This window comes from Orbicella faveolata, unplaced genomic scaffold (genome assembly GCF_042242905.1).
Source record: "Orbicella faveolata isolate gen_17 unplaced genomic scaffold, um_ofav_v1 contig_1, whole genome shotgun sequence".
Taxonomy (NCBI): domain Eukaryota; kingdom Metazoa; phylum Cnidaria; class Anthozoa; order Scleractinia; family Merulinidae; genus Orbicella; species Orbicella faveolata.
In genome coordinates, this window is record NW_028301536.1 from 29,783,804 (window position 1) to 29,802,001 (window position 18,198).

Here is an 18,198-nt window from a genome sequence, read left to right on the forward strand (position 1 = left end):
AGCTGGTCGGTGCGCAATGCATACTGGTTTAGCGGGGGCCTAAAAGAATAATAGAACTTGTTCATTACAGGGTAAATTGGATACTGCCTTACTCCAATAAGGGTATAAAAGAGTTTTATTTCTCAAATGGTATGCTGAATCACGTTCGTTATCTTTCGACTTGTTGGTATTAAGCAGTAGTTACTTAAGTGATAGTAAAATGTGTTCAAAATAAGTGTTTCTTTTGATGCTTAGTGATTCACGGCGTGATGGCGCCGGTTGTTTAGCGTAACCCACAATAAATTCTGTGAGACAAGACGTTTGTTAATTTCTTTCAAAGCACTGGGGAATCTTCGCATAAGATTTTGTAAAGCAATAGTTTCTGTTGGCTCAATCCATTTGGTCTTTATGACGTGATGAGGCTGGTTGACTTGTCTTCGAATGATAGTCTTGGGCTTAACAAATGTTTCTTTTGTTTTTCGAATCATGTTGCGTTTCAGGACTTTTTCCTTGTTGGGAGATTTCGGGCGTTCCGTGGCGTCCGGACTACGGGAACTCTTTCGAGAAAGCAAAATGAAAAGGGTTATAAACTGACTTCAAATGTCAAAGCTACAGTGGTAACCTTGACTGATACGCAAGACAAGATCACCTAAGGCCCGGTTCATACGTTGCATTTCTGCCGTGTCGAATTCAATTCAATTAAGTGCGGCAGAAATGCGACTGTCGATTCATACGTCACACTTGTGTCGAATTTAATTCAGAATTAATACTGTCGGGTATGTCGGTCAGCGGAAAAAGTTTTAAACGCAGAGTATTCAATATGGCGGACGGAGATACTGAGGGACGAAGGACTTTAATTTTGCGAAAAGTTGTCCGCCAATGGAATGAGAAGGAGAAGGCTGACAATGCAGCAGTTTGTTTTGCAGTATTTTCAGGTTGCATTGGGTCGAGAATAGCCAAGTTTCTTCTTTCTCTTTGATGGGACCAAATTTACGCATGCTCAATACATTAACATAATGTATGAATTAGATTCGACACGGCAGAAATTCGACGTTTGAATCGGTGTCGCATTTCTGTCGGATAATGCGACAAGACCAGTCGAACGTGCGGCAGAAGTGCGGCAGCCGATTCAGACGTCGAATTTCTGTCGAATTTAATTCGTTGAATTGAATTCGACACGGCAGAAATGCGACGTTTGAACCGGGCCTAAGAGAACGATTAAGGCCCGGTTCATACGTCGCATTTCTGCCGTCTCGAATTCAATTCAACGAATTAAATTCGACAGAAATTCGACGTCTGAATCGGCTGCCGCATTTCTGCCGCACGTTCGACTGGTCTTGTCGCATTATCCGACAGAAATGCGACACCGATTCAGACGTCGAATTTCTGCCGTGTCGAATCTAATGCATACATTATCTTAATGTATTGAGCATGCGTAAATGTGTTCCTGCCAAAGAAAAAGAAGAAACTTGGCCATTCTCGACCCAATGCAACCTGAACATGTTGCAACACATACTGCTGCATTGTCAGCCTTCTCCTTCTCGTTCCATTGGCGGACAATTTTTAGCAAAATTAAAGTCCTTCGTCGCTCAGTACTTTCGTCCACCATATTGAATACTCTACGTTTAAAACATTTTCCGCTGGCCGACATACCCGACGGTATAAATTCTGAATTAAGTGCGACACAAGTGCGACGTATGAATCCACAGTCGCATTTCTGCCGCACTTAATTGAATTGAATTCGACACGGCAGAAATGCGACGTATGAACCGGGCCTTACCCAGTTCGCGAGTCGCTTTTAATAGTAATGCTTGAAAGCTATTTATAGACAACGGCTATTTTAAGAAAGATACAGGTACCACAACCTATCACAAAAGTGTGATGAATACAAAAAGTGCCATATGTTTGGAAACTAATGATAGACTCCATAAAATTATCATGGGGCACTGAGAAATGTTCTCTCCGATCATCGTCTCTTGTTGAACGCTGAGAGTTATTGCCATCTTACTATGGGGAGTTTATCGGACCTAACTCTACTTGAAACACACGCGACTTTTTTGAGACCGATTTGAAATCATTTTAGGTGATGCATGTACATCTTTACCTCAAAACTCTGTTTATGCTGAGTTTTGTCGCTGAGTAGTTTGTTTTCTCTGATTAGAACTCGCTGTTTCCTGTTTTCCAGCCTCGAGTACAACTCTGCTCGGTATTCTATAAACAGAGAAAGATTGGTCAACAAAATATGGTTCAACAGTCAAGGATGTTCCCAGCTAACTGAGTCAATAACTGCATTATTTCTTTTCCAAGAGGGCAGGGTAATTTAATCCTGCAATGTGATTGGTTCTTAGCGCGGTACGGATTTCCCTACCTCTGCCCACGGTTACAGTAGTATTTTCAAGAGCCCGGTAAGAATTTTTCACTTTCCAGGACCTCCCATGGCCCAGCGGCAAATAACACATATTTATCAAATCACCGCACGGTCTCTCTGAAATAAAATTCGGCAGGCCAAGTAAACTTCTTTTCCACGAAAGTTTCATAAGTGCTCTTAACTGCTCAGACTTTTATCTTCTGATCATGGCCAAGAGATATGGCCCACACCGGTAACAGAGCCTTTTCTTTATTTTGGCTCCTTATCAGATTGTGGCAAAGGGGAGTGGGGGTTGTGATTCTGTTCACGCATGAATTTTAACAAAATTCACGCGCCACATATATTTTCAGCTGCCTTTAGCAATGGATCATTCATTAACTCCCGCACACGTCTGCGGTCTTTCACGGTTAATCCCATTCTCAAAGATCCTCATAAACTAAAAAAGAGGCTTCGACCGCAGGGTGCTACTGAGCCAACGAACGATGTAAAAAATCTTCAACGAAAGAGAATGAAAATTGAAGAAGCAAACAAATAATTGATCATAATTTCACAATTCTCTCTCAGGGAACTTACCGGAAAATCTCTTTCCACCAATTAGTTTCTTCTCTGTGAAGACGTGACCACAAGTACATGAACCATCTGTGGAATGCGAGGCGGGGATCTATTTAAAAATATTGACAGTGGTAAAAAAGATTTAATACCCAAAATCAATCATACATGAACGTCTGCAACCAAGTGACTACTTAAGTTGAATTGGAAGACCAACTGCAAATTGAGGCCATGACCCACGATGGATTTCGAAAGTGCTGTGAAATTATGCACTCATGTTCGCGAGTCGAAATCAGAGCAGCATTCACAATCTTTCGTGAAGAACCTATTTTTCTAATTGCAAAGGACCTTCAGAGCTTCTTAGTAAAACTCGTACATAAAATAGATGAAAACGGTTTAACGTTTAAAATATAAGCTTAAAGTTCAGCCACCGTTAACGTTAGTAAATATGGCGTTCGGAAGACAAATAACTTTAAAAAAAGAAGACTTACCATGAGATTACAAGCCACACATTGTTGTCGTTGAATCATGACAGAGTGCTTTAACACCTTAACTCACAAATTTGTTCCTGTAGAATCTAACATTAACAATAAACCAATAAGAGGATCGAAAGCCAAAAATTGAATGAGACGAAGCAGTTAAAAAATGTCATCGCGCCATCGCCACGCGCGTGAGTCACTGACGTCATGATATCTTACGTCAGCGTGACTGTCACATCAGGAGTTAACCCTCTAAGAAGGAGCGTGACACGAAACAACCAATCAAGAGATGAGATTCTTCGCAATTATGATTGATTCTTCTGGCTCCTTGGAAATCGGTGTAGTTTTGCCACGGGAAGGCTCTTATGACGGTGATTATGTTACGGCAAAAAATAAACAAATAGATAAATAATACAACGATATTGATGATGTGTTCATAACAGTTACTTTATGCTTTTATTTTTTTACGACTCATCCTAGTTTTAAAGATGTTTACTCGTATTCTATGAACAAGAACAATGCCAAAGAAAACTCCTAACAAGTATATCAGGTGACAAATCCATGTACTGAGTATTAATCTATCGTATAGTTGATTTCTTTTGAGCAAAATATAAACGTATAAACAAATGTCATATTCGCAGACTGATAACATGTTGTGGATATGATCACGGCATGTTCCCTGCATCCTGGGCAAGACTGTCTTATCATTTTTACCACACTTTACAGCAACGCTCTAAGAAGTGTATCGATCGATCATCCTGATCCATCTCCTTCCATTTGTCTTGAGAGAGTTCTAAAATAGCCATGCCATAGACTGTCCCATGAGTCTGCGATTTATTTCTTGAAGTGCTCGAGAAAATCGCGCGGCTTCATCTTCAGGGGACTGAAAAAGAGCACTGTAACTGTCTTGTGTAAGCCTTAGATTTCCTTTCTTTCTTTTTCCTTTGGTTCTTCTAGGTGTCCTGGAAGAGGGCAGGGTTGGACGGCTCTTTTTAGGCTTTACAACGATCTGAGACAAAAAGAAATGACAAACGGTTTGATGTCATCTAACGTGGGTATAGGAAAGTTTTCCGGGTAGAAATAAAGGTTTGGCCTTTTTACTAGCCTGTGAACAGGTTCTCTAGTCGAAGACGGGGCGAAGAGAAAGCGGAAAGAAAGAAGAAGAGAGAGGAGCTGAGAGCCGTTCAGCCCTGTTGTAAATAACCTGTCCTCATAAAGTAAAAGAAGCGTAAAGTGCATTAATTGGGACGACTGTACAGGAGAATTCTACGGACGTTACGGCTCGACTGGTTCTTATCTTCTACTTATCCTAGCCAATATAGTCATATAAACGGGAGGGAAAAAGAAACGTTCCGGCGTCACGTTCATATATCTGACAAGCTGTTTGCATTTGTAAACATTTGCAGCGGTCATAACATATACCCGGAAGCGTTTGGCGTGACATGTACTGTCACACCACATTACCTGCTTCTCGCTGTCACCATCAGTTGAATCCGAGTCACTACTAGGTCTATTAGCTTTGTTCTCTTCAGTGGGTTTCGATCGTTTGGCTTCCAGTCTCGTGTAAAGACTTGCACGATATTCTAGAGAAAATGGAGGCGTTATGGAAAAGATCATTTCACAAAACAAGGACCCGAAAGAAAAGTGAAAGCCTAGTATTTCGTATCAGCTAATTTATCCGTGAGTGATGACTTTCTCTGTCAATCACAACTTTCCGAGTTACCTTGTGCCTCTGTTTCAAAACGAGTCTTTGTGCAAAACCTGTCATATGAAGACGAGTTTGATTGATGTAGGCGGACAGAAACAACAGGAAAAAGGCAACTCAGAAATGGCCTATTGGTTAATCTTAGTCCAGGAATCTACTAGCCAATCAAATCATTTGTCTCCGGGGCCAACTTCTCCTTGTCCCAAGGCCCCCCGGCTAAGAGGGACAAGCGGCTCTGCGGACTGGTTGTCAAGAGTGTGTACAGTTGTCTCACACCGCACGCCAACTAAAGGCAAGTGTTTCAGCCGCCGCTGCACGTTCTGAGCGCATCATGCACTACACAGCAAGGTTCAGCTTGTCATACACACATGATAACTAGGGGTTTTCATCTCCTTTTGTCCTTAAGAAATGCCTCAGAAGCAAAGCAACAGCAACGGGTCGCTGCAGAGAAAGAAGGAACAAAACGTCCAGACCAGGGCACAAAGTACAAAGACAAAATTATTTTTGGTGAGCTTTTTCTTGGATATAAAGAGTTCATTGCAGATTCTACCACAGTTTGTACAGGGCACGCAGTATCTACCTGTACCCGGCTTATTTTATAATTGTTGCTTACATAACACTACCTGAAAATCTCTTGCCTCCAATCTGACGAATATCCTCAAACACGTGGCCACAGGTGCAAATCTGCAAAGTTCCTAAAACCTAACAGTAAACAGAAAAATAAACATGTCTTAAATCATCTCTCGTATTTAAGCTTTAAGCTGTAGTTACAGATCAGTTTGAGAGAAACACTACCCTAAACATGTATATTCCGAATCTGAACGACAACTAACTACCGAACTGTTTTGAATAACGATAGACCTTTGAAGAAACCTGCAATTTCTGAAGACATCATAATAGTTTCTCGCTTACAAGAAACACTGAGATTTTTCTTTTGCTCCGTCGCAAAAACAAGGCCGGACTGGTGATATGTAACCGAATGAGAATACTGAAATTCATTTCAAAGTCGCGCAGCCTTACACATCACTGTTACAAAGAGTATCGATGAGTCATCGGTATTAAAGTCGTTCAGCGTGTTGGGACGACAATGACTTACTAAAGGCGTTTGAGCTGTTGAAGTCTATTACTCCTAAGTATTAGGTAACTAAGGTTTCAAAATCGGTGTAATTATTCAAGCTCTCGCACAAAAGCACGACAGTGTCTAGATGATGTTCACGTAACAATGGCTGTTTTAAAACAATCACGGGGCGAAAACATCCCAAATAGAAGTCTAGATTGCATGGAAAATACGACTGATACTTCTTTGACTCTCAGATCAGCCAGTCTTCCAAACCCTCGACCTTCGAAATCACCGTCCCAATTTCAACTGTGACTCGGATACGAAGAACACAAGCACACTCGTGACTATTACGTATATCAATGCAGAGATTTAAACTCCAAAGCGACTTGGAGAACACAAATGTATATTCAGCGCTTTTTAAACTCATTCTCCCTGAGAACTCACCGTGGTGTTACAAGCAAGGCACTGTCTAAGAACCATACTGGTAGCTTATGTAGTTTTAACGCCGGCTGGTGTTTTGCTGTGCCTGGTGCAGAAGTTAAAGGAAGGATGTTGTTCATGCAACCTTATTTGAAGCACTTGTATTGGAGTGGTATGTCACGTGGACATCACACAACGTGTAGTCACGTTCAGTTCAGCTGATTGGTTGGGACAATTTTACAATTTCAACCGCAATTATTTTAGTTTTTCTCTAATAAATATAGGTAGGAATATGTCTGATTTATCATATACAGTACAGGGTCTTCCTTCCTAAAGAAGATTTGAGCTTTTCCCTATATATACATCATCACTAAGGTAGAAATACATTTGAAAACTTCACGTGCTTTAGCGAAACTCACGCACGGATTAAGTTTTTAAATTTTCAGTGTTCGCAACAATTCCTAGCAGAACCTTTCCGAGCTTTCCGATATTTTATTACGTCAGTGTGGCCACTAAAAGCAAACTTCTTATGTTAACCCGTTCCCCTTGGTGAAATTCCATAAAATTATGTCAGAACGGTTATAATTATTTTTCTTTACTTAAGGCTCGTTTCTCAGCAAATCTATTTCGCCAGTTCTTAAACAGAGAGGAAAAAACACAAAGTAAAAAAGGAGAAAGTACCTGTTAACCTTCCCCCCTGGTGGACCCCCATCCACCCTACTTGTTTAGTGAATCATCTGGCCTGAATCACAATATTAAGGTCACATCATAACACCATTTTATTATTGCTCAAATTGAAAAGTTATAGTGATCTGGGAGTAAAAAACTGCTTTTAAAGTCGGACACTGGCGCATGCCACGTCATGAATGGTCTTCATCCGAGGCAGCCACCTAAAAGCCCCCATCCTTTTTTTATCAAAGAAAATTAGCTAAAATTACTGATATCAATTCGGTTCGAAAGACCAGAGATATTAAGAAATTGTGATGATGACCTTCGAAAATTAATAATCAGTGATGCCAAAACCAGGTGAATAAAATAAGAACACAGTGAAACAAGTTTTGTTCAATACTATGTCAATTGTTAAGCGAGTTTTCCACGTGATAAAGGGAAAATTCCTTTTAAGGGTGATTTTGAAATGGTTCATGTTTCCCCACCCCAGGCAACATGATTGAGTATTGATTCCGAGTGTCGCGACCGCGCACAAATTTGGCAAGATCTCAGTGTCACACAGTAATGCTAATTTTAAATGTGACGTCACGGACCGTTTCGTTTATGCACATTCATTATTAAAAGACTTTCAAAACAAACTGCAGCACTGGCGCAGTATCCGTCGTTAAGGAAGTGTAAAAGATCATACAGGCAATAAAACCAACTGAAAAATGGTCCTTCAACAGTGCTTGGCCTGCAATCATTTGGTGAGTTAACGTTTGGATTGTTTACAATAGATTTCGTCCTTTATACACGAATTTTACCCATGGTCACACAGTATCCCGAGGTGTTCTGTTCATAAAGCCACTAGATTTTACTTTGCATGAGTCACATAAACATTGCATCATTTCCATGAAAAGAAACTAACAGAAAGGCTTGATTTGATCATTACGTTTACCGTAGCGAGTACCAATGCAGCTATTATTTGTGATGCGGGTTTTCTGTACTATATATCATTATATGTGCGAATTTCGAATCGAATTTCATGGTCTATTTCTTTTAGAAGCAGATTCGATCAGTTTTCCATGAAGAAGGAAGAACAAATATAATAGAATCGTGATTATAGCCCTGCTGAATCAGCTTGTTTTTTTTTTGAAAAATTACGAGCTCAGCAATATATGTTTTAAGTAAACCTACAGCCGAAAAGCGGCAATGATTGCATAACAATGCAAGATCATGCTGACTTTTTGCGTGAAATTCTCCGAGTTTCCTATCCAGGCGCAAGGTCCAAGTCGATCGATCTGAATCATTAACGAGGCGATTTGTAGTTGCCCCGTCACATATGGTGACGGTACATGTGTTTTGGCTGTCAAGTAGGGTCACAAGTGGAAAGATCTATACCATGTCACGATAAACGTTAGCTCAGTTGAGATGAACAAAACTACCTTAGATTTAAACTAACAATAAATTCCACAGGTAACAAATCACCAAAGAGGGGTAAATAAATCAAATAAAAACAAGGCTAAATTGAGACGGCTCAAAAACGACCAACCGTCTTAATTTCGTGAGGTTTTTTTTTTGGGGGGGGGGGGGATGGGGGGGGTTGGCGCCCTCCGTTAGATTCCAATTCATACAGCGTTATTTTTCTGTAGATGACTGAATTGTCACGAGCATGTGTTTGTGGTCACGTGTTTGAAGAAGCAAGCCGTTTCATTAGTGGCAAAAGATTTTCAGGTAAACATGTTTGGCTGATCTGATGGCATCTCGCGTAATGCATTTCAAAATCATATCGTTGGAGAATGGCATGATCTCTTCAGTGATCATTTTATTTCCATGAGTCACTCTATTTGTCTGAACTTTGCTTATTGATTTTATACTTAAAACAGAATACCGCGCCAAACTGTATTCTCGTCTGGAAACTAAGAAAATGAAGAGAAAAGCTGTAGAAAACGGACCAAAGGGGAGTAACTGCATTCCTTCGCATTCAGTCAGCAATCCAATGGTATTGAGCAGCTGAACTTTATGTTTAAAGTTTGTTGTTTGTTGACTTTGTTAACGCGCAGTTTCTAATGGTTGGAACGCCCAACTTGGTGACTGCATGGTCGCCAGACGCCGGTTGGAGTGTCTTGTCATCAGTGTTCGCGTCCTTCTTATTTAGTCAGCCGCTGTCAGAATGTAGAGGGAGAACTACTGGGTACAACCTGAGCTCCCGGACTGATCGTTATTCTGCGCAGTTACGTACCAGACGAAGAGACTGCCATAGTCTCTTGGCTAGACTGAGTGTAGTTGGCAAATTGTTGCAGGAAACCTGGCGGTGAACGCTCTGACACGAGAAACACTACAACCATAAAATGTACAGGTTGCCTCCCAGTCGAGAACAATATAGAGACAGGCGTGACAACAAGCATCTGATACTCCCAATCCCCACCCCGGGTCCCCACCCTTTCCTGTTTGTATATTTTGCCAGAGTGATAGATGAGACATGATCATTTCTAGTAGTTATGCCGTTTGATGTGTTGTGTGCTTGCAATTAAGGCCAGCATGAAGAAAACTAAGCTGCATGGTAAAACAAAAGCTCTTTAAAATTAAACAAAAAATCCGCTGATAAAAGTCGAAATTTCAACTTAATGCGTTTCTGTTGTTTCTCCCAGAACCTGACCGCGACACGCAGACGATCAGCACGGCGAAAGAATTCAGACAAAAGCAAAAGAAGAAAACGATATCCTCGGATGCAGATGAATCGCTCCACGAGGCTGAAACAGCAACCAAATATGGGGAAAATTGTATCAGCACAGCTCTTGAGTAGGTTGCCAAATGCTCTCAGAGAAATAAACCGAAGGATATTCGTTCAGAATATTATGTGGCTGGAGTTACAGACGGAGTGAAGAAAAAGGAGTTTGAGGGCAAATCTCAGAATAAACCCTTAAGAATAGCTGGAAACGCGGTTTTTTCAGCGGCTTGTAATATGCAACGGAAATATTCATGAGAACGGCCGTCGCCAGACAGAGAACAGGAAACAGCCGAGATTGTGCTGAGCAGAAGCAGTAAACGATCGAAATATCCAGTTAACCCCGATTGGTGTATACTTACATACTGCATGTCGTGAAATGACAATAATTCAAGTGTGATGATATTTGAGAGATTTGATTTACGTCAAGAAGAGAAAAGAATGTATATTTTGTCTCCTTATTAAGATAAAACAAGGGTTTGGAACAAAGAGGATTTGTTTTCAAAAGCTATCGTTTTACGATAAAGTGCCGTTTTACACAGTATAGAACTGGTTCGAAAAACAGGATTAGCCGTTCAATGTATGCTTTTAAAACAATTTAACCGTTAATTACCAATCGGGAAAATAGGTACCATCTGAACTCCTCTTGGTACCATCTGTATCACAATAAGGCTGAGAGAACACGTCCATAATCATGAGTAAAAAGAGTTAGAAAGGATGGAAATAAACTGAGTAAGCGAATCTAACTTGTTATCGGAACTTTTTATAACATAGCGCGCGCGCTGGTCCTATCTGGTAAAAATTTCCATTTACGCACGGCCGTGCGTAAATAACATAACGTGTGCAGTTTCATTTTAGCTGCAAGATTTCCGTCGAGTTTAGTTGCGAGCTCTTTTTGTAAAGTGTCGGCAATGTGGGCTGAACAATCCAAACCCTGACGGTTTCGAGCCTTCAACTTTTGACTTTTGTTAAGATCTTTTGAGTATTTTGACTTTTGCCTTCATTTTCATTGGGTATCATTTGTTTGCCTCCGCAAGCGAATCTTTCATTGCCAAGTTTAGAAACCAGACTCAGTTGACTGTGGCGTGTTTTTAACCAGGCAATGGGATCCTTTGTTTTCCTTCATCGTGCATTGTGAGAACTTTGTAGTCAATCACAAATAAAACATGTTTTAGTGCCCAAGTTGTGGTCGCTATGTTATAAAAGAATTGGTTCATGTTTTTAGCTGTGCATATTTCGTGTTATGAATGCACTTGGGAAGTTTGGAGAGCACTCAAGAAGCAAGAGTTGCTCTCGGCTGCACCTCGAGCAACTTTTACGCTTCTCTCGTGCTCTCCAAACTTCCCGCGTGCATCCATAACTCGATATACGAATGCTAAGTAGTGTCCTACGCACATCCGGGATACTTCCTTCCTCTGCTCAACAATTGGCGATGATATCATTAATCATCCCAGACTGCCTGTTACGTCACAATCATGTGATAACGGACGAGATTGCGATAAAAAGCTGATCAATGCTTGGGTCAGCAAGAAATATCATGCATTGTAGCATAACTATTTCACTGAGGGATTGTCATTTTGATGTCCAACCATGGTCTTTGAACAATGCATAGCGTGTAATGTGTTGGTAAGTTCTTATGAATTGAGTGTTCTTAAGGTGAAATGAAGTCTCCCTAACGCCATTTTAATGACCAATTAATGAATTATTGGTCATGATTCATGAGAATGTCTTGAAAGGAAATTTTTGTTTGCTTGATCGATTCTGCCTGAAAGATTTGCTTATTGAGTGAATCATATAACTCAGTGTCGTGTACAAAGAAAAAAGGCCCCTCAATCAGACTGTAATATGATATTCTAAACTACTCTTCTTCTACATCTGGGTACACTGACGTACTCTCGCGGTCTACCATGTTTGTCTTCAAGCTTATGTTTGCAACACGCTGATATTTTTAGTGTATCCATCACAAAGGCGCAAGCATTCTTAGTTTCTCGTCACGATCTGTTGAACACTTCATAACACACGCCTTGTCACGCCTCCTTTTGTGTGCTGATAAACTTCAGGATGGATTAAATTCCAAGTAAACGAGAAGGTTCATTCTGCGGTTATAGTAAACACTTTAAGGGATAACCGCAAGTTAACGAACAAAATGAAAAGAAAAAGAAGTGCCAAATAACGCAACAATAGGCGGCGTCATGCTATACCATTTGGTCCCGGATTTAGTGTTGTCGAGCTGGAAGAAGAATGTCAAGGGCTAAATGACCGGAAACAAATGGGATTTTTGTCTTTTAAAAATAGATCGGAAATCTGAAATTTTGAATTTTTCTAAAAGCTGTTACTTAATAGTTTATTCCTTTGGAGTAGCTGGAGGTGACTTTACGACTGTTAGTTTCAGAGAAATTCAAGAATAGGGATATCTCTTCCCGTGTCCTTGGTCCTTAACGAAATTGCGAGAGAAGAATACCCCTGAAATGTCCAAGTTTGGGTTACACCATGAAACTTTGTCAACTACTTATCATTTGAAAAATCACTAAACAAAATAAACTCAATTGTCCTTTTAGGAAAAAAGGATCTAATGTAAATCATATTAAAACCAATGCTTTGTGCTATAAAGCTAGTTTTTTTTATAGTGTACCACGTTTGTCGTTTTTGAGATGCCTAAATTTGTTTTACGATTTAGAAATTTTGGTTTTGAACAAACAAACTAACTCGTGATTTTCTTAGTAAGAATGGAAACAGATTTGCTTCGTGTTTTAACAACAAAGAGTAAAATGCTAACAATAAGGATCACCGGAGAAACAAGTCAACGCTTCAAAAGTTTGTTTTATTTGCAAAATTTCTTTGACAATGGCACCTGTGAAGCCGACAACTCTAGGCTACAAAAATAACTGGCTTTCGTATTTGTATTGGTTCCAGCCTGTATTAAAAATAAGGTAATTTAAGCGATTAGAAATTCAGGAGGCAAGAAAGTTAAGCTATTCACCACCCAAAAACCGGTGCTGAAGTTCGCTGAAATCAGTTTTGCCCAGGAAGGAGTTGCTTGTACTCCTAGCCAAGGTGAAGTGTTAAATCTTCTCTGATCCCTCTTCTACGAATAAAAACTAAACGAAATTATCAATATCGAAAGTGCTAGAGGCCTTCCACGGACAAAAGCGGCCAAACCCATCGATTGAGAAGGGTTTGGAGTATGCCTTTTGTCGAACAGCTAACAAACACCTCCACACCTGTCTCGTTTCAAATCTATTCAAGTTAAGCAGTGACGTCATTCAGCACAGAGGTAAACTGGCTTGTGGCATATTATTAATGCGTGTGAAGTGAATCAGTGAGTCGCTGAAGCCAAGGAATACTCTCCTAAAGGTTCACTTGCCTACAAACAATGGTCGTTCAACAGTGTTTGGCCTGTAATTCAGTGGTAAGACAAATTCAAATTGCTGTTCAGAGCTTATTTTGTTCAAAACCGCTTTCCGCAGCTGTAGACTAAATATTCAAATTCGACGTAGTTTGCTAATTTTCATATTGTCTTCCAACGTGACAAATCTCTTCTCTTTCGCACAGCGTCATCACTAAGTTCTTGTGAAAATCTTCTTTACAGTTTCTCTAAGAGGTTTTCTTTACCAGAAGAAGTTTATCTCAGACAGTTTTGGACACAAACATTTCAATCGTCCTCATCTAGTTACGAGAAGCGTAGGTGGAAGTATCTAGACGGTCCGCCCTTCCTGGCGACGACAAACGCGAGCGCGTGCTTCAGTGTAAGGGGCTACACAAGTCGCATGCACTAGGCTAGCGATTCTTTCACTTACAAGATAGCCTTGTGGTCGAATTAAACCTTGGAATAAAAGTCTGAAATAGTACAGAAACACACAAGAAATTTTACGAAGCCTTACAGAAGAGCTGATGGTCACAATTTGGGAACAGATTGAGACAAAAAGAATTCTGAGTTCCGGACGATGAAAATTGTCGTGCAATCGTAGGCAGCGAAAAGACTAAAAGCTCGGGTTACATATGTGAAGCTTGAAACACAAAAATGGTTGTAAAACCTTTATCTTCTTTTAATATGTTAAAATCGAGCAGCTCTTCTTTGCATTAAAGGTGTAACTCACGGTCAGATGACATTTGATTGAGTGATCTGTCTTACCAGCGTTTTTGTAAGTGATTGATATTCTTTCAATGAGTGCATTTTGTTTCCTTAGAAGACTGACTCGGGTACAACATGTGTATGTGGTCACGTGTTCGAGAACTCGAAACAGATTGGCGGAAAGAGGTTTTCAGGTAAGGCTAAAACCTTGTTACTTCACACAGGACCAGAAGAAAGAAAAAAGATGGATCTTAGATTCAATTTTTGAAAATATAAAGAAACTAACCACACTTCGTGGAAGTTACTTTTCCATAGCTTTTTTTTTTTATCGCAAAGGCCTTTTCAACCCTTTTACACAACATAATAAACACCGCCACGTGATAATTGAGCTAAAGGCAGGCAGTTTCATCTTGAGGCTTGAACTGACTGAGTTAGAAGTACATCTTCAACGCAATATATATACAACATTAGCGACCTTCAGATCGGACGGAGTACGAGATTTGAGGTCGGCTTTTCAAACGTTGTTCATAAACTTTCCACCAACACCTGTCGTTAGCGTCAGTCTCCTTTATCACTGGTCAGCAACAGGGAGAAGTGAAGACTCTCTTAACATAACTGAATTAAAATTGGAAAGTTCTCTTCGTTCTCCATCTCCTATGCGTTCGCAGCTATTTGAGCTCAATGCAAACGTGTAAATTTCAATTCCAAAAGTTTATACGGCATAAATTAAATGGGGTTTACACACTCGTCACAAACTTAAAGCATCAGAGAACGGCATATTGTGGGAGAAAGGATCAAAGCTGAGTACTAAGAGCTAAGCTAAGATTCTTTTCATTCTTTTTACAGAGTATCGAGCTGAACTGTATTCTCGTTTGGAAAAGAGGAGAATGAGGAAACTTACGCGGGAAAACAGAAAAGCAGGAAGCGACAAACAACGATCGCAACCACTAAAAGAACGCAAGGTAATAAAAAAAGAAGAGATCGACATAGAAAGGTACATAGAATGGAAAAAAAATGTTGAACAAATTTAGCTGCTAGGAAGGATTGACCTGTAATTGTAATCATTTCAGTGTAATTTAACTTCCAGACCAATACTACAAATGAAACTTGCGTGATTCGCTCATCCTTCAAACCCAGGACTCACACGGCATCTGCGAGATCAAAAGCATTCAACCGCAAGATAAAAACCAAAACATTTTCACGGCCAGGGGCAGACTCTGTACCAAGCAAGACTGCCGTGCCGCCAGAACTAGTGTCCAGGCTTCCAAGTGCTCTACAGGAAATAAACCGAAGATTGACAGGACAGAACTTGATGTGGTGGACGACACACTGGTTACAGTAAAGAAGCATCTCTAGGCCTTTGTACATTTTGAATATTGAGTATTTTAACTTGGTTCTGAACTTCAGCTCTGTATCGTACAAAGAGCGTCGATAGAGCCTCGAAATGCCACTATTAGCATTCATTCAGTGTCTTCATCAGTTCAGAATCGTTGATTACTCAGTTACATTGGCGGTGTATTTTAAATTAGTGTGAAGGGTTTATGGATGTATATATTTTTCTAAGTCAACACAGAATATATAATGTTATCTTTCCTCTAAAATCATAAATGCCAAGGATTTTTAACTTATGAGAAACGGAGGGTTGGTCCTCTAAAACAAAAAGGTTGTTTTCTTTCTCTATCTTTTGAAATGCTAAGCATTTTCCTTTATCTATGAACTTGACCTTGTTAGAAGGTTTATCAACCTGTAACCGAAGATAAAAAAAATATTCACATGTCGTACGTGTTAATGTATTTGACAAACTGTAAATAAATTTTTGTTTCCTTCCAAAATATCAGTAAAAACCACACTAAACGCACCAGAGCTGGCTGCGTGTGACCACACTTACAGGAAGTCGGATAGCCTGCATAGCAAGCGTTCCCGCACAAAGAGCTTTTCCGCATTCTGACCGCGCGTAAATTGGAGCGAGAGGAAAAATTCGACGAAGCAGGCGTCGAAAGAGCCTCGAAATGCCTAACGCGCGGCCAGAATGCGGAAAAGCTCTTCGCTTGCTACGCAGGCTAGAAGCCGGAATGTACGAGTGTTACCGCAATTTTCTAAAATATGGAAAACAAAATGGAGAAAAAAATTTCCTTATCTCGTATCAGGTTACATAAGCCGGTTCTCAGTAGACAAATGCTGAGATCGGCATTTTTGAAGCTAAAAAGGCAAACATGAGTTCGCGAAGGTCTAGACTGGCCGTGAAACTTTAAATTTACTGCCGAGAAAAGTAAAATGGTAAATACTGTGGGTGAACTGGCCATTTCAGACTTTTCTCCGGCTAGGCTGGGTTTTTCCCTCTCCTTCACGAGTTTCCCGACACGGTACGATGTATTTCATTCCCGAGTTCTGCTAAATAAAAAAGAATCTATATGCGGCGTTTGCTGCGAGACCACATTGGACTCTGAGTCTGAAATCCTTGATACTGGCGAAGAGAGAGCGACTGTACCGCACATAGAGAAAAAAAGATTCATAATCATGATCATTAAATTACAATAATAAAACAAATTAATTGGTATGTCAGGCAGTTGTTTCTTGCCGGAATAACGTAAGTATAAAACCATGAACAACCTCGGTCGGTCTAAACCCTGATCGTGACAATAAGTCGAAAACATTCGGTTTAATGATAATTTTTCTTTCCTATTTTCTAGCCTTAGTATATCATTTCACTTCTTTTAGCGAATATTATGTCAATTATTAAAAGTGAACGGTGAATTTCATTGGCACTGCGCTTTATCCCGCATCGATCTTATCCTGAAACTGTGATGTACCACCCCTGCAGGTACTTCTACATTTTCTGGGAAGAGGATTTGAAACTGTTGTCTCACATGTCCTACATCTTCTCGTAAGGTTAAAACATTTTTTTCTTGCGTGGATAGCCGTGTTTTTGTTGTTACTGCGGGATTCAATTCTTACAGTTAAACTTAAAGTAAATCCCTGCTATTCCCAACAAATTTGTGTAACTTGAAACTAGCAAAAACAAAAACTTCCACTGTATAATACTTAGTGAATTTCTCAAAACTTCAGGCATGACAGATAACTTTGACTTTGAGACCTTGAATTAAGCAGCAAAGATGCTTTGTTATTGATCTCCCACATTAACTGTTCCTCCTCATGTATGTGGTGAACATGATAAATTGTTTCCTAAAACTGATAATATGAAGCCATTTAGAGGTCATAAATAAAGCTACAGTGAATGTTGATACCGTGCATACACAATTGTATTAAAGCGGATGTAAAATGATAAACATATCCGACCGGCAATGAGGGTGTACTGGTTAATAAGGAAATAGGACAAAGAGCTATTCAGACAAATGTACTGTTTCCATACACGTTTTACATGTGAATATCTTACGATGAAAAGTACTAGTCAAAGTTAAAATTTATTTTTAAGGATCCGCATAAAAACCAAGGCCTTAGGCGTCGCATGGCGCGAAAAAGACAGAAGATTAATAAAACTGAAGTAACAGTGCCTCTTTAATCAAGGATGGCCGCTGGTGACCATTTAGAACTAGTCATCAAGAACAGAGCTTCCTTGAATCCGCTCAGTGAATACAAATGTATTCCATCATGTGCCGCGGATACTGAATATCCTGTCAAAATGAAAACACCACCTTTTGATAAAGCACTTTCACCCACACCGAATCGTTTGGGTTGATAAGGCTGGATCCATGCATCATCATTACCCAGAACCTTTGAAATATTTAAAATAGACTGCAAATGTAAAATGAAGCTTAGCGAAAGAAACAAAAAATGAGCTGATTTAAGGGGCAAAATCGCTCACAGTGCATATTCAGTCTAGATGAGGGAAACTCTGAATCGAAAGTGATAATTGTAGCTGAAATAAATAACGCACCACGTCATCGGTCACCATCATTAAAACCATGTGAACCGGTGTCGTAATGCCCTGCTGTTCGTGAATTCGGTTTCATCAGCAGAGTGATTCGCGATTACTTCAGACTAGGGCCAGGCGCTAAATTGAAATATTACCTTAATATTGACGAAAATACAATATTACCAAGATTTAGAACAGTCAACAAGGTTGAGCCTGCTCTGACGAGTATTTACGGGTAGAATTACTAGGAATCAATACACATCAGTGTAAACGAACTCAGCTTGGAGTAGCACGTCGGTCATCAGCTCTACTCTAA

At 40.0% G+C, this 18,198-nt stretch overlaps 4 protein-coding genes across 7 annotated transcripts; 2 read left to right on the forward strand and 2 right to left on the reverse strand.

Annotated features, from left to right (window-relative positions):
- Window positions 1–97: 97 nt before the first annotated feature.
- On the reverse strand, window positions 98–3,716 carry LOC149118711 (uncharacterized). Its single transcript, XM_089271485.1, has 4 exons — window positions 3,388–3,716; window positions 2,921–3,008; window positions 2,084–2,190; window positions 98–536 (listed from the first exon to the last, which is right to left on the reverse strand). Exons 1-4 carry the CDS (start codon window positions 3,424–3,426, stop codon window positions 231–233), a joined length of 540 nt encoding a protein of 179 aa, XP_089127611.1. The 5' UTR covers window positions 3,427–3,716; the 3' UTR covers window positions 98–230.
- Window positions 3,717–3,801: 85 nt separating this feature from the next.
- Window positions 3,802–6,699, reverse strand: LOC110052703 (uncharacterized). The gene is made up of 4 exons (XM_020758863.2): window positions 6,585–6,699; window positions 5,704–5,782; window positions 4,840–4,958; window positions 3,802–4,384 (listed from the first exon to the last, which is right to left on the reverse strand). The coding sequence occupies exons 1-4, from the start codon at window positions 6,618–6,620 to the stop codon at window positions 4,169–4,171; spliced, it is 450 nt and encodes a 149-aa protein (XP_020614522.1). The 5' UTR covers window positions 6,621–6,699; the 3' UTR covers window positions 3,802–4,168.
- Window positions 6,700–7,786: 1,087 nt separating this feature from the next.
- On the forward strand, window positions 7,787–11,118 carry LOC110052729 (uncharacterized). Its single transcript, XM_020758889.2, has 4 exons — window positions 7,787–7,975; window positions 8,861–8,942; window positions 9,095–9,210; window positions 9,860–11,118. Exons 1-4 carry the CDS (start codon window positions 7,940–7,942, stop codon window positions 10,091–10,093), a joined length of 468 nt encoding a protein of 155 aa, XP_020614548.1. The 5' UTR covers window positions 7,787–7,939; the 3' UTR covers window positions 10,094–11,118.
- A 308-nt stretch (window positions 11,119–11,426) lies between these two features.
- LOC110052908 (uncharacterized) lies at window positions 11,427–15,840 on the forward strand. 4 transcript variants are annotated; one of them, XM_020759098.2, is made up of 4 exons: window positions 11,427–11,562; window positions 14,124–14,202; window positions 14,855–14,970; window positions 15,096–15,840. In XM_020759098.2, the coding sequence occupies exons 1-4, from the start codon at window positions 11,527–11,529 to the stop codon at window positions 15,348–15,350; spliced, it is 486 nt and encodes a 161-aa protein (XP_020614757.1). In that variant the 5' UTR covers window positions 11,427–11,526; the 3' UTR covers window positions 15,351–15,840. The 4 variants fall into 4 exon arrangements, with proteins under 4 accessions (XP_020614757.1, XP_020614759.1, XP_020614758.1 ...); XM_020759100.2 differs by having other exon boundaries at window positions 14,127–14,202; XM_020759099.2 differs by lacking the exon at window positions 11,427–11,562 and adding an exon at window positions 12,728–13,345 and having other exon boundaries at window positions 14,127–14,202.
- Window positions 15,841–18,198: the final 2,358 nt, after the last annotated feature.